General features: G+C 38.2%; 1 protein-coding gene across 8 annotated transcripts in view; it reads right to left on the bottom strand.

The window, feature by feature from the left end:
- Positions 1–728: 728 nt before the first annotated feature.
- The window catches only part of SGCZ (sarcoglycan zeta), a 623,247-nt gene continuing 606,094 nt past the window's right edge, over positions 729–17,881 (bottom strand). For all 8 annotated transcript variants that reach the window (XM_043970999.1, XM_043970996.1, XM_043971002.1 and 5 more), the window contains 3 exons: positions 14,732–14,804; positions 9,360–9,483; positions 729–2,627 (listed from right to left, as the gene is read on the bottom strand). In XM_043970999.1, the coding sequence (XP_043826934.1) occupies positions 2,433–2,627; positions 9,360–9,483; positions 14,732–14,804 (392 nt within the window). In that variant the 3' untranslated portion in view covers positions 729–2,432. The remainder of the gene's footprint in view (positions 2,628–9,359; positions 9,484–14,731; positions 14,805–17,881) is intronic.

The following is a 17,881-nucleotide window of genomic DNA, read 5'->3' as shown; positions in this document are numbered from 1 at the left end:
ATGTTGAAGAGAAAGGGTCAACCTATGGTGACAGAGAATTTCCTCATCCAGGGTGGTGCCCTATTCCAATGAAATAGCCAATGAAATCCTCTCTCCTATCAAGAGACTGGGCACTGTCCAGAGGAGGAGGGACTCCAGCTCATGACATATGAGGATTGGGTGAAAAAAATGGCGCATAAAGAATATATAGCATAAAGAAGATAAGTCTCAGGGGAACATGAGAGGTGCATTTAGAACATTGGTAGAACTTTCACCTGGTGATGGGAATTTGTCTAATTCTGTTTGACACCACAGAGTAGAGAGAGAGAGGGACAGATTTAGGTTTGATGTAGAGCTTTCCTAACAGTAAGATTTCTTCTAAAGCTGAATGGATTACTCTGGGTAGAGGGCTTCCTTGTCTTCTTGGGGCAGGTAGGTGGCACAGTGGATAGGGCACTGACCCTGGAGTCAGGAAGATGTGAGTTCAAATTCAGCCTCAGACACTTGACACTTAGTAGCTGTGTGACCTTGGGCAAGTCACTTAACCCCATTGTCTCAAACAAATGGGGTCATCTGCAGTCATCCTGATATATATCTTGCCATTGGACCCAGATGGCTCTGGAGGAGAGAGTAATGCTGGTGACTTTGCACAGCTTTATCTCACTTAAATACAATTAACTGCAAGGCATGACATCACCTTCTGACATCATGGTCCTCTTCAAGAATGATGGACAAACAACGATAACAACAAGGAGGTCTTCCACAAAAGTGATATGACTACTTGTCGTAGGTGCTGGCTTGAGGACTCTTGTTCAGATCCACATTGTCCCTAAAGACCTCAGAGTTCCCTAATAATCCAGAGTCATTGACTTATGAACATACTTGGAGAAATGCCACCCCACCCTCATCACTTTGCCTTGCCTCTATTTGTTTCACATACCACGTGAGCAAGGTAGCCATCCCAAGAGAAGCAGGCAGGCACTTAGTTATACCTCCCAGATCATGAAGGACATAAGGGGCCACTGAAGTATGATTGACATGGAAAATAGATAACTTACCTTATGTTATACAAACAACCTTTCCAAAATAGGAAACATTTAATATTGTTTTACATTCCATGATCCTGCAATTTTCAAGACACTCTTGTTAGGCATGTTTTGATAAATTAACTGACAACATTCTAGAGTCTTTTTTTTTTTAAAGATGTACATTTTAAATAAAGTCATTAAGTAGTGGAGAGTGATAAAAGGCTAGAATTCTGGTGGTAGGCTAGTCAAATAGCTCCATCAAAGGCATTCCAGAGAGAGAGAGAGAGAGAGAGAGAGCTGGGGAGAGTAGGACTCCTTGATGTTTATGGTTCAATGGAATCGATGTGGATACCATATGTTTGTTAACACTTGTTTTCTTTTCTTGATTTTTTGAAAAAGCATCACCTAATGGATACTTAATGGGATTACTTGGAAACCTTACACAGCTAGCTAATTATAAAGGGAATAGATAAGAAACATTGGGATTCTATTCCCATTGGAAGTTCACTAGTTCCCAGCATCATACATTTCTTTTGTTGTTAATGAGGATTAAATAACTATGTGATTTTAAAAGCATGATCCATTTTCCACACCATCAGGAGGCTTCTCTTACTCTGAGCCTAAGTTTTGATAAACTCGATGTTCAATTGAAAGCAAACACTTCACATGCATTAGTCAGGTAAAGCTTCCATAAGGCTATTCAGATCTGATGGAGAACAGCATTGTGGCATCTTGTTAACTCACTATAGATTATATTGCTGACCACACTCAAGATGACATCATGTACAGAGTTCTAGACATACTGAACAAAGAGGAACAACATATTGGATTGGATTGGAAGAAAAAACTCAGGGCAAGATTCTCATTCTCCCCCTCAATCAATCTCTCTCTCTCTCTCTCTCTCTCTCTCTCTCTCTCTCTCTCTCCCTCTCTTTCTCCCATCCCCCCTCTCTCTTAAAAAACATATATTGAATTTAATTGTTTAGTAAAGCAAGCATTACATAATGCTTTTGATATTTTAAAATTATGGGATAAAAGTTTACATCCAAAAAGATGAATGGAAAATTGTGCTTTCAGACAGTAGTGTTAGTTATCATACAGGGTTTCCCCATTCCCAGTGTTGAGGGAATGTCTCTAGACCACGCATGTACGTGCAGTTTCCATCCCGGTCCTGCCAAAGTTTAAAGCATGTGCTTGCCTCCACGTAGCAAAGACACCCCGGGGGGACAGAAGGATCCAGATTTCTTGCTGAAGACAACAGCAATCACCCAAATCTTGGTGCTGGCTCCCCACTGAGTAGCTTTGCTTGAGACTCTCTGCAGAGCACAAGCATGCCTTGGACTTCTGGGAGGTGAAGCGAGCAGAACTGGGCAGCGGACGGCCAGGAAGGGAAGGCTATTCTGGTGTGAGGGGCCATCAGGGCAATCAGTGCCACAAACAGATACTGCTGCTCGAGTGACACGTGGAGCCCACTCCGGCTGGGGAAAGGTACAGTTTGCCATTGGGACAGGCACAGAGCTCATACACAGTCTGCTGAGGTGCTGGGGAGCTTGGTGGGACAGCTGAAAAGGAGCCCACAGGCAGATTTCCCAGACGAATGGTGTCGGCATTTAAAAATATCTAGGAGGAAAAGAAACCATGGTTAATATTTCTGGACATGAGAAATTCCTTCAGAATGTTGTTCCAATGCCTGCCTGTCTTCCACAACCCTTGTCCATGTTCTTTCCTAGGTTTATCACAAGGGATCCTTCTGATATGCTGGAGGAGGGCTTCTTTTGACAACCAAATAATATCAAATGAACCTGCCAGTCATCTGCCAGCTATCTTGTGCTCTTACCACTCCATCTTAAAACTTGAGATTTTTTCTTAAAGGAGGAAGATGTTTGGGCATAGTCAGACATGTACCTTTAATTTCTGGAAAAAGGAGTTTTAAAAAATCCCATGACTGTAGATTCTAAAAGGCAACCCAGATCAAGAAAGAAGAAAAGTTTTCAAGAAGAACTTCTCACAAAAACTATTTCCCAGTAAGTGGTCAAAAGATAGAAACAAACAGTCCTCAAAAGAAGAATTGCAATCTATTATCAGGTAAATGAAAGAATGCATCAAAATCACTAGAAACAAAAAAAAAAATGAAAATCAAAACACCATTGAAGTTTCTTCCCTTGCCCAGAAAATAACAACAATGAAAAGAGATTGGAATATCCAACATTGGAGGGATTGTGGGAAGACTGGCATACCAGGGCATTTTTGATGGAGCTGTGAATTAGTATAACCATTTTGGAAAGCAATTTGGAATTATGCAAGTAAAGTGATTAAAATGTCCATATACTTTGACCCATAAATTTTGCCACTAGGCATATATCCCAAAGAGGACATTGATTAAAAGAGAGTCCTCATATGCATCAAAATATTTATAGAAGTACTTTTTATGATAGAAAAGAATGAGAAACAAAGGATATCCATGAATTGAGGGATGCCTAAACAACTTTGTAGTATGTGAATGGAATGGAATATTTCTATACTGTAAGAAACAACAAATATGGTGAATTCAGAGAAGCATGTGAAAACTTACATGAACTGATAGAAAAGGAAGTAAGCAGTCAAGAAAATTAAAGAAATATAATGACTTCAACAATGTAAATAATGACACCTTTGTAAAACAATCTAAAAATGAATGTTGCAAAATTACAGAGAATAAGCATAGCCCCAAGGAGATACCTCCTTCCACCATCTTGCAGATTTGAAAGGTTGATGGGTATAGAATATTGCATGTATTTTTAGATTTTTTTTCAATGCATGGAATAGTTTGATTTTTTCTTCTTTCTCTCACTTTTTAAACAAACATATCTGAATTATGAAAATGGTTCTCTGGAAGTGGAGAATAAGAGGGATGTAGGGGGAATTAAGACCATATAAAAAACAAGTGCTAATAACATCTGCATTCTCTTAACATTATAAAGATGGAAATGTCCACAAGTTGAAAGGCCATAGTAATATCCATTGAAGCTATTAGGCATATTGTGCCTGGAGAAGATATTTGGGGGAGAGGCATGGGATGGAGTTCATGATAGCTGTTCTCAAGTGTGTCATGAAGCATTGTACAGAAGATGTAGAAAACTCCTTCTGCTTGACTCTAGAAAGCACAGCTGGGGACAACTGATGCAAGGTGCAGAGGGACAAATATAGACTCGATATGAAGAAAATGACACTAACAATTTGAACTATGAAAAAATGTAATGGGCTAATTCAGGGTTAGTTGAGTCTCTCTAAGCAGAGGTTTGCAAGTCAACTGTGGATAAGCATTTATGGGTATGTCATTTAGAGTATTTTTGTTCAGGTATGGGTTGAACAGAGTAGCTGCCAAGGTTCCTTGCAATGCTGTGATTCTGTGATTTCCCATGGGCCTCAGTGTCTTTGTCTGTAAAGTAATAGCTTTGGATAATATCAAATCTAGGGTCCTTTTAACTCTAAACACTATGATCCTATAATCAAAGCAAATGGAGTCAAAACATTAAATCAAGAGAGGTGGCTCTCTCTAGCTGCCTTTATTCTTTTCCCTAGGCATACAAATATAGATCAAGTATACCCTCAGTTGATTCAGGGCCTGGACAATCTATTTATGTCGTAAACATTCAGGAGCTTTTTTAATGGATATGGACATTTAACCACATTCTAAAGCTTGAGTCCAGATGTTAACAATAGCTAATATTTATATAGAGTTTTATGGTTTACAAAGCATTTTACAAATAACATATTTGAACCTCACAACAACCAGGCAAGGTAGATGCCATTATAATTCCCATTTTACAGTTGAGGAAATAATAATAATAATAACAATAATAATAATATAGTGCTTACTAGGAATCAGGCATTGTTCTAAATACTTTACAATTATTATCTCATTACTATAACATTTTACTGATGAGGAAACTGAAGTATACAGCAGTTAATGACTTGCCTAGTGTTACACAGCTAGTGAGTGACAGGATGGATTGGAACTCTAATCATCCTGACTCCAGACCTAGCTCTGTATCCACTGTGCCACCAGCAGCCCCAAACTTCTCTTTAAATAAGTGATATTTATATACAGGGTAGTATCTCACATTTAGAAGAGAAGAAAAAATACAAGTGATAACATGTGTGCAACATAGATAAAGGTTAGTGTGATCCATTAACAGAAGAGTTAACTAATAGCAAATGTGGTGGAATCATGTGAGCAATATCTGTCTGACCCAAGCTGACTTCATGGAGTCCTGTGTTGAGAAACTATTATTGCACCAACATTCTCTATCAGTGGGCTACCTCAATACTTCAAACTTTCATTTACTTAGAGTTCCATCCACTAACTCCACGAAGACCATGATTCATTCCTATATACCTCAATATATAGTTTTTAATTTTTTTTTTATTGAGGCAATTGGGGTTAAGTGACTTGCCCAGGGTCACACAGCTAGTAAGTGTTAAGTCTTTGAGGCCGGATTTGAACTCAGGTACTCCTGACTCCAGGGCTGGTGTTCTATCCACTGTGCCACCTAGCTGCTCCTGATATATAGTTTAATGATAAAAAATTCCTTGTGTGATGCCCAAGATTCTGTTTGAGTTTCTCAGCTGATCAGTCATGTGCCAGTCCATTGCTGGACCTGGAATTGGGCCATTTCTTGATTGTTTTCACCTAACAAGGTTAAGGTTGGATGAAGAACTTAGTATCCCTTCTATATCTCAATTAGGCATCAAAAAAGTGGGGCTTTAGTGAAGGACTAGTGGGATCATCTCACAAAAAATTGATACAGGATGGAAAATGATTCATTGTCCACAGGCTTTAAAAACATCAATGTAAAAGACAAGATGTAATCACATAAAAAGTGAGGTTTTCATCATTATTCTGTATGGCACCAATAACCCTATGTTGGCTGCATCTATTGCTGGAAGCTGTTGACTCATTAATTAAATGAATAAATAGAAAAATGTGAAAATTAAACAAGTTTGTCAGAAAAAAGTATCTGAGTAATATATCTAGAAAAATGAAGCAAGGAAGGATGAAACATTTAGGGGTATAATTAATAACAACAACAACAATAATTAGTTTTTATATAGCAACCCAAATATCTAAAAAAATAAATATACAGTATATATTAAAGATATATACTAATATATAATGTATCAAACATTTAGGAATATAATTACTAATAATAATTGGCATTTTAATAACAACCCAATATCTCAAAAATTAAAAATAAACATAGTGATATATATGCATATATATGTGATATATAGTAATTAAGGTTGAATTTATAAGATAACAAAACAAACACACATTGGAGGGAAGAAATTAAAAGACATAGGGGACCTTCTTTCCAATGAAGTAGAGATCTTGAAAGAGAAAGCTACAGATTTGGAATACTAAATATGAAACTAGTAGAACATTTGGGAGGAGATAAGCTAAAGACAGCAATGCTAGGAGCATACATAAATTTTATAAAAGTCATAGTGCCTCAACTTTAAAATAGGATACAAATGGACAATTTCAGTATTATAGATTTCCAATAAGAACATTAAAAAACATAAAGGGAATATCATACTGCAGGAAACAATACAAAGAAATTGTAAAGCATGCTTGAGTATAGACAACAAAGTACTGATCAATAAAATTCACCATAGTACAACTGAGGCAGGATGGAGAAAATGCTTACAACTCCAAGACATGTAGTGGTTCCATTTCACCATTTCAATACCAAACAAAAACTTATTGCAAGCAATTGGAAGACCTTCAATATAGCATGGAGGACTACAAATTCAAATAATGCAAGATTACCCTATAGTCATGAGAAATCAGAGAAAGGAATGACACAAGATGTTACATAAAAACAAAAGGAACTCAAGCTGTATTTGGACTATGCCGAGCTAAAGATTTTTAAAAAATTTTTTCATTGGCACAGGAATTATTTGTCTACCAATGGATAATGTTGACATACTTAAAGTGTGCACCCTTAAACATTGCCACTGTAATTTTGCCATTGTGTTAGTCAATGAAATCTTCATACGCTACTAGTAGGTGAACTTCAAACTATTAAGAGGACATTCATCATGGATTCCCAGCAAAATCTCAATTTAGCAAATCATGTATTGAACTCTTAGTCTTAAGTCACCATAACAAGCAACCATGTGGTTTAGGCTTCACACACACACACACACACACACACACACACACACACACACACACATTTATTATGGGGAAATAAATGAACTCAATCTCTTACTAATATTACTCAATATTTATGGAACATTTATGATAGAGTATTCACAGTGCAGTGGAAAGAGTGAAGAATGTGTAGTAATTATAAAAGTATCCTAGCTAATGAAAACTATAAAGAGACTTGATTCAAATCTTGCTGAGCCACATATCTGATTTTGGATAAGTCATTTAACATCTCAGGGAGTTTTACCTGGGTTCAATTTTCATTTGAATTATGAGGGGAAAGACAACAAAGAAACATTCTAAAACCTATGTTGATGAAAGCATGGTATAGATTAATGAGGCTTTCCATTTGTGATGAAAGCCTGTGATGGGAGTAAAGAAGAAGGAGTTTATTTACATGCTTCCTTAAACTACAGCTTAACTTAAATTCATTCACTCTTCACTAATCCACAATAAGAGGACCAAAAAATATCTAGAAACAATGTAGGAGAGCTGGATTCCATGTGTGTTTGAGGTGGGGGTGGGGTAGGACAGTATTGAAGGAGGAAGTACCTTCTTGGGATGTTTTCTTTTGTCTCCTATGTATACTCTTGAGTTATCTCTCCTATATCTTTTCCATGTCTATATTTGACATTGTTCAGGTTTGTATTTGAATACCTGGCCCAATTTGAATCTTTGTATCTAAAACCAAATATGGAACAACTAGATGAGTGTCAATCTTCAGTTCTTCCTAGAATGCTCTGTGCCCTTGAGGTATTTGAGTTCCCTCTTTTCTTCTATTCTACATCTCAAAATCCCTTGACATAATCATCTATTCTCTCTTCCTTTCCTCTAGCCTATGATGAAGAGGTCTGTCCCTTCACAAAGGACAAATCCTCTTCTAATACCATTGTTCAGATCACACCCTCTTTCTTTTTGCCCAAAATCATCCTTCTGCCCTACTTCAAATCTGCTTGGCCCCTAAAAACAGAATTGGGATCAGTAAGTGGAAGTGGAAAAGAGACAGAATAATATTTAACTATGGAAAAACTTTCAAACAATTGGTGCTGTCTCAAAGTGAAAGGGAGAAGTCTGAGAAGGGAGAGGAAGAAAAAGGGAGGAGAAAGAGAGGGAAAGAGAAGAGGAGAGAGAGATGATTCAGTATGGGCTTGTAGTTATGTTTAGGAATATTAGGCAGCTACATGGCTCAGTGGATGGAGCACTGGGCCTAGAGTCAGGAAGATCTGAGTTTAAATTCGGCCTCAGACACTTATTAGCTGTGTGACTCTGGCCAAGTCATTTAACTTCTATTTGCCTTAATCCGCTGGAGAAGGAAATGGCAAACCACTCCAGTATCTTTGTCAAGGAAACCCCATGGACAGTATTGGCATACTATGGTCTATGTGGGTCACAGAGAGTCAGACATAACTGAAAAAAAAAAACCAAGGGATATTTGCCCAAAGTTTTCTCTTTATCTTTTTTCCATGATGTAGCTCAGTCATTTAGGGCACTCACACTCAGAATGAAATAAAAATAGGATTATCTTTATCTGGAGGTAAATCCTATTATAAAAGCACAGGCAACAAATAAAGAAGACTTAAGGGAAAGGGATGCTAGTTTATCAGGTAATGGTGGGACAAAGGAGATAGAGGAAGGGTGAAGAGAAATTCACCTGTTCCCAGTGGAGCAGCAAATCAAATCCTAGCAGGTTGATTGTTAAATGGGTCAGTGAGCCACATAAGGCCACAACCACTCATGAAGGCAATTAGCTTGGGGTGGCAGCATGCTTCTCTTGTATTTAGCTGGCCAGTGTCACTGGTGCCCATCTGAACACTCTGAGACCCTCCTCTCCAAGGGGCTCAAAATGTTCCTGACTTCCCCCATCCCACTTGACTTCCTCCTCCCATCAGCATTTAGTGCCTTCTTCCAGCTGAGAAAAACTACACCTCCTTCCAGCCCCAGTGATAATGAGGCAATACTTCATTTCTTCATCTGTAAAATGGAGGTGTTATCAGTACTGACCACACAGGGCTTTTGTGAGGACTTGCATACATATATTTCTGAAGATCACTAGGGTAAGCAAAAAAAGTGCTTATCTTATTTGGGGGGAGCACTGTTTTCCAACTGCCATAAGATTTCCTAGATAGAAATTGTCCCATTGCTCTGTCCTTACTCACCTCCCCCTCTGTGGATTGTAAATGAAGTTCTTTCCTGCAGGTGGCTTTGAAGTCTCCTGCAGCTGCGCTCACTTGGACGCCCCTGGGTGCTTCCATGATCAAAGACCTAGTTGGAGACTCAAGCCTAGGAAGTTAAAAATAAAGCAATCATTAACAAACAAACAGACAGTGTGAATGAGGAACACTCCTGGTGCAGTGGGAAAGGAGTCAGACATGGAGCTGAGGAAGAACTTGGTTGGAATTCTGCCTTCAGCATTTACTAGGAGGGTTACCTTCGGGAAATCTCTTGTCCGCACCCAACTTCTATTCCCTCAACTGCCAAATAGGAATATGATTAACATCTCTCTTTACCTCAAAGAATTGTGAGGATCAAATGAGATAATATGTTTAATGTGTTATGTAGATGTCAGCTATTATAACAAATAATAAAGCTATGATGAACTTAAAAAAAATTATCCCCCAATGAAACTGGAAATAAAATGAATGTCTCTTCTCCTAATGGGAAAAGGGAAGGTCTTGGCGCAAATGTTTTATCATCTCCCTAAGGCTGGTAACCTCTTTCAATATTCTTCCATTTTAGGCATCAGTCTCTTTATTTCCATTCATAGCATTTCCTGAAAATAGGTCAGGGGGTATTTACTTCATTCAGTAGTTTATGTGTTATCTGTATGTAGGTCAGAAATGAATTATTTTCTACCTTGCCCAGAAGTATCCCTCAGCACAGAATATTTGCTGGCACACAAAGATTTGTCAACTTGAAGAGTTTTCAAAGTTCTCAGAGTATATTTGCACTCTTGTAGAAACTAATTCAGCTGAAAACATTCTCTATGACCAATGTCTAGCCCTCCCAATGAATGCCAGGAGTCTCAAAAGAAGATCTAAATTTGGAACTTCAAGGATGATTAAAAGGCTGGACAATTAGACCTCTGATGAAAGAAGAAAAGGACTGAGATTATTAAGGACAAATGATCAGGACAGGGTGATTTGATAATAACTTCAAACATATTAATGAACAACATGAAAGAGAGCAAGGAGATTAGAGGAAGCAAAAGGGAGAGGAGAAAGAAAAGAGAGAATATGTGAAGAAGGAATCAACATTCTCACATCTTCTAACATACAAATCTCTCTCCCCTCCATTGTCTCCTTGGACCACTTAAGTCAAGTTGACACCTGGTTCCCTGAATGTGGCACCTTTGCCAGAATCATTAGTGCACAGGCTATTTTTGTTTCCTCTTCCTGGGATCTCATAGCATTTTTTGTCATTGGACATGCAATATCCTGGATTTTGTCTGGTAGACAATAACACCATCACCAATTGACTCCTCAGAGCCATGTTCCTTCTTGGCAGCCAGAGACACCTTAAAGGATCAAACGGTAAGAACTCAAGGAGCAGGATGCAGGAAATGACCTCATTTCCTTCCTCTAGTTCATAGTTCACCAACCAAAGCTATTGAATATTTTGTTGATTTCACATCTGGGCATCCCTAAGAAGCTGAAACTGGATTGACATTGTTCAGTCTTATCTTTATTGGGTTATCTCCTTAGGCATCCCCAAACTATGTCTAGGGGCTAATGTAATATTCCCCTGGTGTTAATTACTCCTAACATTAAGCATAATTATCTATTTGTGGATGATCCTATAATTCATGCAGCAGTTAATTTAGACCTGCCAGACCTAACTGAAAGGAATATTTAATTAAAATGTGTCACTAGTTGAAAATGGTATGTATTTGGTAATTCTACGAAAAGCAATTCAGTGACTAGAAACAGGAATATGTGCCAATTATTTTATCAAATAGATGGATATGGTTTGGTTAGGCATAAAGTATGTTGCAGCTGGGCTTTATTTAAGTCAAAGAGTCCTGCCGAATACATATATCATAAGGGGATCCGACGCATTTCTGTAAACTTATCATGGAGGCATTCAGAAACGTGCTAGACACTCTGATATTTCTGTTGCTTCATATTTATCACTCAGGCACAAAACAGTCATCAAGCAATTTCCTATTGCCTTACCTGGAAAAATAGAGAGCAGAGCCATTGAGCCAGAGAGTGCAGCATGATTCATCCATCTACCCAATGCTTTATTTGTCTGCTTCACTGATCAATGATTTCATCATCATGCTCCTCATCCAGATGGTCCTTTTCTGACTTGTCAGTCTGTGCACATCCTTCTGTCAAGCTATTGATCTATGGGATTGATCTATGCCCAGGTCTAGTATTTTCTTCAGGTTCTTATGGGCATTGCATTGGTGAATCACCCAGAATCTTCATTGCTTCTCCCTCATTCATTATACTGCTCCTTGCTGATATCATGCTTTCTGCTGGCAAGTCATTATGGGTAATGTGCTGTAGCCTAGTGATTGCCACCAAATGTTTTTGATCATCTTTTGAAGGGTTATCTATGGGAGTGAGCCTTCTGAGATTATAGTGCCCCATGATGGTACCAGATCACTGGGAGAATATCACTGCAAAAAGATGGACTGGGGAAGCAGGAAACACCTGGAAGTTGCTGAAGGTGCTGTGCTATTTTCCAACCATGAACCAGTCCATTCTCCTTCATTTTTCAGAGAATCTTAGAATCTCACAGTTGAAAGGGGCTGGATTCAGGGATCATCTGGCCAAGCTGAGAGGTGAATATCAGACAACCCACCAATAAGTCCTGTCTGGATTTTACTAGAAGTCCTCCAATAAAGAAGGAAGGAGGAAGGCAGACACCTAGGATATTGATCATATGGAATGATTCCAAGGGAGGGCAATCAGAATGGTTAAGGGCCATGCCCTCATGCCATATATTCAATTGAACTGGAGATGTTTTTCCTGGAGAAGAAAAGTAGGTAGATGCTTTCCCATCCATTCCATTTTTCAATAGTTGGTGATTCCTTGGAAGTTTTTCTTTGAACCAAGCCAGATCTGCTTCTTTGGGACTTCCATCTAGCACTGAACTTTGGGTCAAATCTGAGCAAGACTAAAGATTTTTGACAAGAAAGCCCTGCATTTACTTGAAGACAACTGTTACATCAAATGATTTAAGTTTCTATGTGTCAGTCACTGGAGTTACAATGACAACAATGAAAACAACTCCAACCCTCAAAGCTCTAATATTTAATGGAGAGTAGGGAGGCAGCAGGGACATAGATAAAACAAATAGGGAGCAGCTCATGTGTAAGTTAGTACAGTATAATGCAGAACCCAGGTTTAGTAGCAGTCTCACTTACAGAGGTCTAGTAGGGTCTAAGTTTGGTGCTAAAGATTCCCTCTACTAGGCATCCCCAAGCTCAGGGGCTAGCTGTAGTCATCCCAGGGCCACCTCCCCATCCAGCTTCGGTTTTTCTTTTGCTTACTTTGCTTTAGGGATTTCTCTATCAATATTCAGTGGACAATTGCATTCAAATATTGTCCCTCTGGTTTCTTCTAGCCATGGGGGTAGGGAACAGAATAGATTCCTCTCCCTTTTACTCTCTTTAAAACTCTCTCCCCTGTAGGAGGGAGGGGAAACAAGATGTGAATAACTTGGACAGTTACAAGAGAGCTGTTCCCCTACTTTCCATGGATAGGATGATTCTGGGCCTTCAGTTTTATCTTATTAGCTATAAAACTCAACTCCTTCATCCATGGATCTAGGATGACTCCTTACTCCCAGGAGTCCTGGAATCAGGGAACATCATCACCCTGACTGCCATCTCCCATCAACTTCACAATTTTTCATGGTTGACAAAATGAACCTCCACATCTTTGTGTCTCTCCCCATGGTGCTTATCCAGTCCCAAGCTCAATATCATGGGTATTTGGAAACTCTGGGTAAAAACATCTGTTCAGTTGCCATGGCAATGCCTGCCAGAGAGTGAATTGAAAGTTACATAACTATAAAATGTAAACACAAAGTGATATTTCCCTAAATCCTTCATATGAGCATTCCATGTAAGGCTTTTCCTTATTTCTTTCCTCATCAGCATTCTTTCCCACTCTATGTATGTGCTCTCTTTACCCAGGAAGATGTAAGCTCCCTGTGGATGGGGACTACATTTTTGTCTTTGTTCATACTGCCCTAATCTGGGAAGAATTCACATAGAATTTTAAAATATAGCAAGAAGCCAGACATCAACTAAAATTTTCAGTGCTTTTAAAAACCTGTGTTTTCATGAATATGGGCAGCCCCAGGTAAGAACTACCCCTTTCTCACAGAAGATCAGCATCTACTAAGCAACACATGAGAGATGCCTAGGAAACCCATGATGAAGTGACTTGCCCAAGGTCACACAGATACTGTATGTCAGTGGCAGAATTTTAATCTAGAACTTCCTGACTTGAAGACCACTTTTCTCTCCACTAGGCCCACACTGCCTCTTTGGTCAATAAAACATGCTTTGTGACTTGTCTAGTCTCTAGCCACACTTAATGTCTGAATTGCTGAATTGAATTGAAATAAATGGTAGCAGGGTTTTTGATGAATGGTGTGACCCTTTCCATGCTCCTCTTTGTCAATGACACAATGTGGATTTCATCATGTCTTCGAATAGGAAGGCAATGTTTGACGAAATTCACTGTAAAGAGAAGCCAATCATTCTCACAGGAAGTAATAGATGAGCCAAAAATGCACATGGGTCAGATTGATGTGTTAATGGATGGGCAAACCATTCAGCTAGCTGATCAATATGTGCATTCTGCCATTCACTGTGTATAGACCAAGCTTAGATTGGAGGAGAACAGGGCATATAATTTTGGGGAAATTAAATGACCCAAGGAGTTAGGTTGTGGTAGAGAATGTATCACTGTTAGGATCCCCATGTGGCCAATTGTAATAGCCTTGAGGGTGTCAGTCATGAATATTGGACAAAAAACTAAGAAGGACTCTTTTGTACACTTGTTTGTATAGATTACCTCAAAGAAAACACCATACCCTCAGTCAAAGTAGCAACTATGACCTGTCTATGGTTCAAGAGCATTTCAAATTTTCAAATGGATTCCCCTTGAGACTTGGAATTTTGAGATGATGAATGGCTCTTTGCAATATCATGCTAAGGCCAAATACTGCTCATTGTACAATATCTATACCTAGGAGTTGCTTTAATCCAGATGTCTTCTTCCCTTCTCCAAATGCTTCCATCCTGCAACCTTCTTTCCTTGGCTTATGCAGAAACACTAGAAAAAATAAATAGCACACAACAAAAGAAAAGGAGAAGAAAGCTCAAAAATGCTAAAACTGAACAAAATAGCCAGGAACATGTACTCTGGGCACACCTCCATGTTCCCTTTTGAATTCTGTCTCTTGTTTCCTGGGGGCATAGATTGTGTTTTATGTAGCAACATCTTCACATTTTAACAAAACTCAAGGAAAAGAAATATCTCATCATTCTAGAACCAACACTTACTTGAGGTCTTGGGAAGGTTCTGCTCTGATGTGAGGTGTTTCCACAGAGTGTCCAAATACTGCTCCTTCTGTGCCTGCAAGTAACAGGAGAGAAATAACTCCATTGTTGTTGAAAGCAGGTGTGTTATTACTGATGATAAAATTTCTTTTTTTTTTTGTGAGGCAATTGGGGTCAAGTGACTTGCCCAGGGTCACACAGCTAGTAAGTGTCAAGTGTCCGAGGCCATATTTGAACTCAGGTACTCCTGACTCCGGGGCCGGTGCTCTTATCCACTGTACCACCTAGCTGCCCTGATAAAATTTCTTAGAACATCTGTGTAAAATCTGAATCTTCCAAAGAGATCATTTTAAAAAGCACTACCACAGGAAAAGTAAAAACCAAACTCATGAAGGGAATAGAAGAAGAAGGAGGAAGAGGAGTAAAGAATCAAGGAAGGAAACAAACATTTATTAAGTGCCTACCATTTGCCAGATACTGGTTTTTTGTTTTGTTTTGTTTTGTTTTTTTCCAGATACTATTAAGTGCTTTACAAATACTACCTCATTTGATCACCATACCAATCCTGGGAAGTAGGTACCATTATTATCCCTTTTTGTATCCAAGGGAACTGAGACAGAGTTAAGTGACTTGTCCAGGCTCACATAGTTAGAAAGTTTCTGAGGTCAGATTTGAACTCAGGACTTCCTGACTCAAGCCTAGCACTCTATCCACAGAGCCACCTAGCTGCCTCTTATAGGCAGAAGGAAGTAAAATAAAAAGAACAGAAAAAAGAGAATGACAGGTGTGATAACAGAGAATAGGCAAAGGGAAATCCAGATTTTTGGGGGTTGCCTTTAAAGACAATGACACATCTAGATATTTGCAGAGTATTTTCACCTGTAGGTCCCCTATCTTGTGGTTAATAAAGAATCTACAATCTTATTCTATCTTACACCATTAGAAAAAACTGATCTGTGTGTCCATTCATGAATGAAAACCAAAAATAGACAATCTCACCCAGTGCCTTCTAGTCTTGGTAAGTGAAGCTGCAGGTTAATATATGTGACCTTGGTGCCACTCAGTGGGTAGATGATGGGGACTGAAAGGAATTTACTCATTTCAAATAAAATATTACTTATGCTACCATCGAGAAAGGAGCAAAATAGTTAAAACAAACAAACAAAGGTTAGATGTTCTCTGAATATTCACTGTGAAAATATATGGAGGTGAGGGTCATATAATACAGGCCAGGTGAGGGGTGGTGGTAGTACACGATATAAATGGTGGTCACTACAATATTAACTAGTGAAGTCATTAGGGTCAACGATATTGAGTATGGTTTAGACTCTACTTCCTGGTGGAATTTGGGCACAGTTCACTAATTAAAAAATAAATTTGATTCCATGAAACTGAAATGCTTCTGCACAAATGAAATTAATGTATCTCGGGTAATAAGGGAAAGACTATGGGGAAAATGGTATCAAACATGCAGCCTGTTCTGGAAAGAGGCTGCTCACACCCAGTGATAAAATGTGTTTCCCCAGAAACAAATCCCTAAATGTGTCCCATGTGGAACACATACACATGCATATACATGTACACACATGTACACATATACCTATGTGTATGTGTACATGTACATTCCATTTGGAAATAGATGAGCTATGAGCCATGTTATGAATGAAGAGAATTGCAAACTATTCATAACCGTATGAAGGAATGTGGAAAGAGAGACACAATCATTTATTATTGATAGAGGTGTGAATCAGAACCATTTTGAAAAACAATTTGGAGTTATGCAAATGAAGTGAATTATGATTTCCACACACTTTGTAACAGACAATCCACTCTTATGCTTATACCTTAAGGAAGCCATTGATTAGAAGAAAGTCTCCACATACACCAATATATTTATAGCAGCACTTTTTTTTTATAACAGCAAAGAATTGGAAATAAACTTGATGCCCATCAATTATGGAATGCTAAACAAAATGTGGTACATGAATATAATGGGATATTACAGTGCCATAAGAAAGATTGAATGTAATGAATATAAAGAGGACATAAAAATATGCAAGAATTGATACAGAATGAAGTATACTGAAGAAAATAATATACACAGTAACTACAACAATGAAAATGGAAAGAACAACCATCAAAAAAACTCATTCAATGTTACAAAATTACAAAGAACAAGCTCAAGTCCAAAGAAGAAATATGAGCACACACTCCCATCATATCCTTTTTTAAAATTAAAATTAAAATTTTTAACCATATTCTTTTATTGAGAGAAGAAGTCCATAAATGAGTCATTTTCACATACTTACAGATATTTTATGTATTGATAAGTTATGCTGATTTTTTCCTCTTCTCTCCCCCCCTTACCCTTTTATATGGGATGACTCTCTGGGCAGGAGAGTGGGAAGGATAAGGGGGGAAATCATGATGATGTAAAAAAAAACCCCAAATCCCTAAAAAACTTATTTTTAAATGTTTCTATTAAATATTCTCTTTTGAGACCATTAACCCAAATCAGCTTAATTCCACTTTGGGTAGAGGCATCTTTCTTGAAGCTGTTGGTATTAGACTACTAAATGCTCAGACTCCACAATGAAATCTGGAGCACAAATCTTCAATTCCTATTTGAAATACCATTGAGCTTTAGGGAGAACAAAGATCAAAGTTTGGACATTCTCAATGGAAAGGATGACAGATTTTTTCCATTGCAGATTTAATATGTCAAAATTGTCATTTAAGTCCAAGTTATAGGACTCTTACTCCTTTCTTAGATCCTTCTGCCTCCAAGTTAATTAATTTAATGCTGAATACAAAAATAGTTTGAGAAAGTAAGATGAGAAAACACTTGATGAATAAATGGACCATGAATTCAATTATTTTCTTGAAGGCAAACTACTTTCAGACATGGATAATTGCCATTAGGGAATAAAATGGGACAACAATTATATAGCAGGGTTGGGAAAAGGGCTCAGCCAGATCTTGACAATGTCTTTCGATGATAATCTGAATCCATCTTTTATTTTAGTGTCATGACTTCTTATAAGATTTAGAGGCCATGGATATGAGACTATGATTCACTTTTTTTTTTTTTTAGTGAGGCAATTGGGGTCAAGTGACTTGCCCAGGGTCACACAGCTAGTAAGTGTTAAATGT

Source organism: Dromiciops gliroides, chromosome 6 (assembly GCF_019393635.1).
Source record: "Dromiciops gliroides isolate mDroGli1 chromosome 6, mDroGli1.pri, whole genome shotgun sequence".
NCBI lineage: Eukaryota > Metazoa > Chordata > Mammalia > Microbiotheria > Microbiotheriidae > Dromiciops > Dromiciops gliroides.
This window is presented reverse-complemented; position numbering and strand designations above follow the sequence as displayed.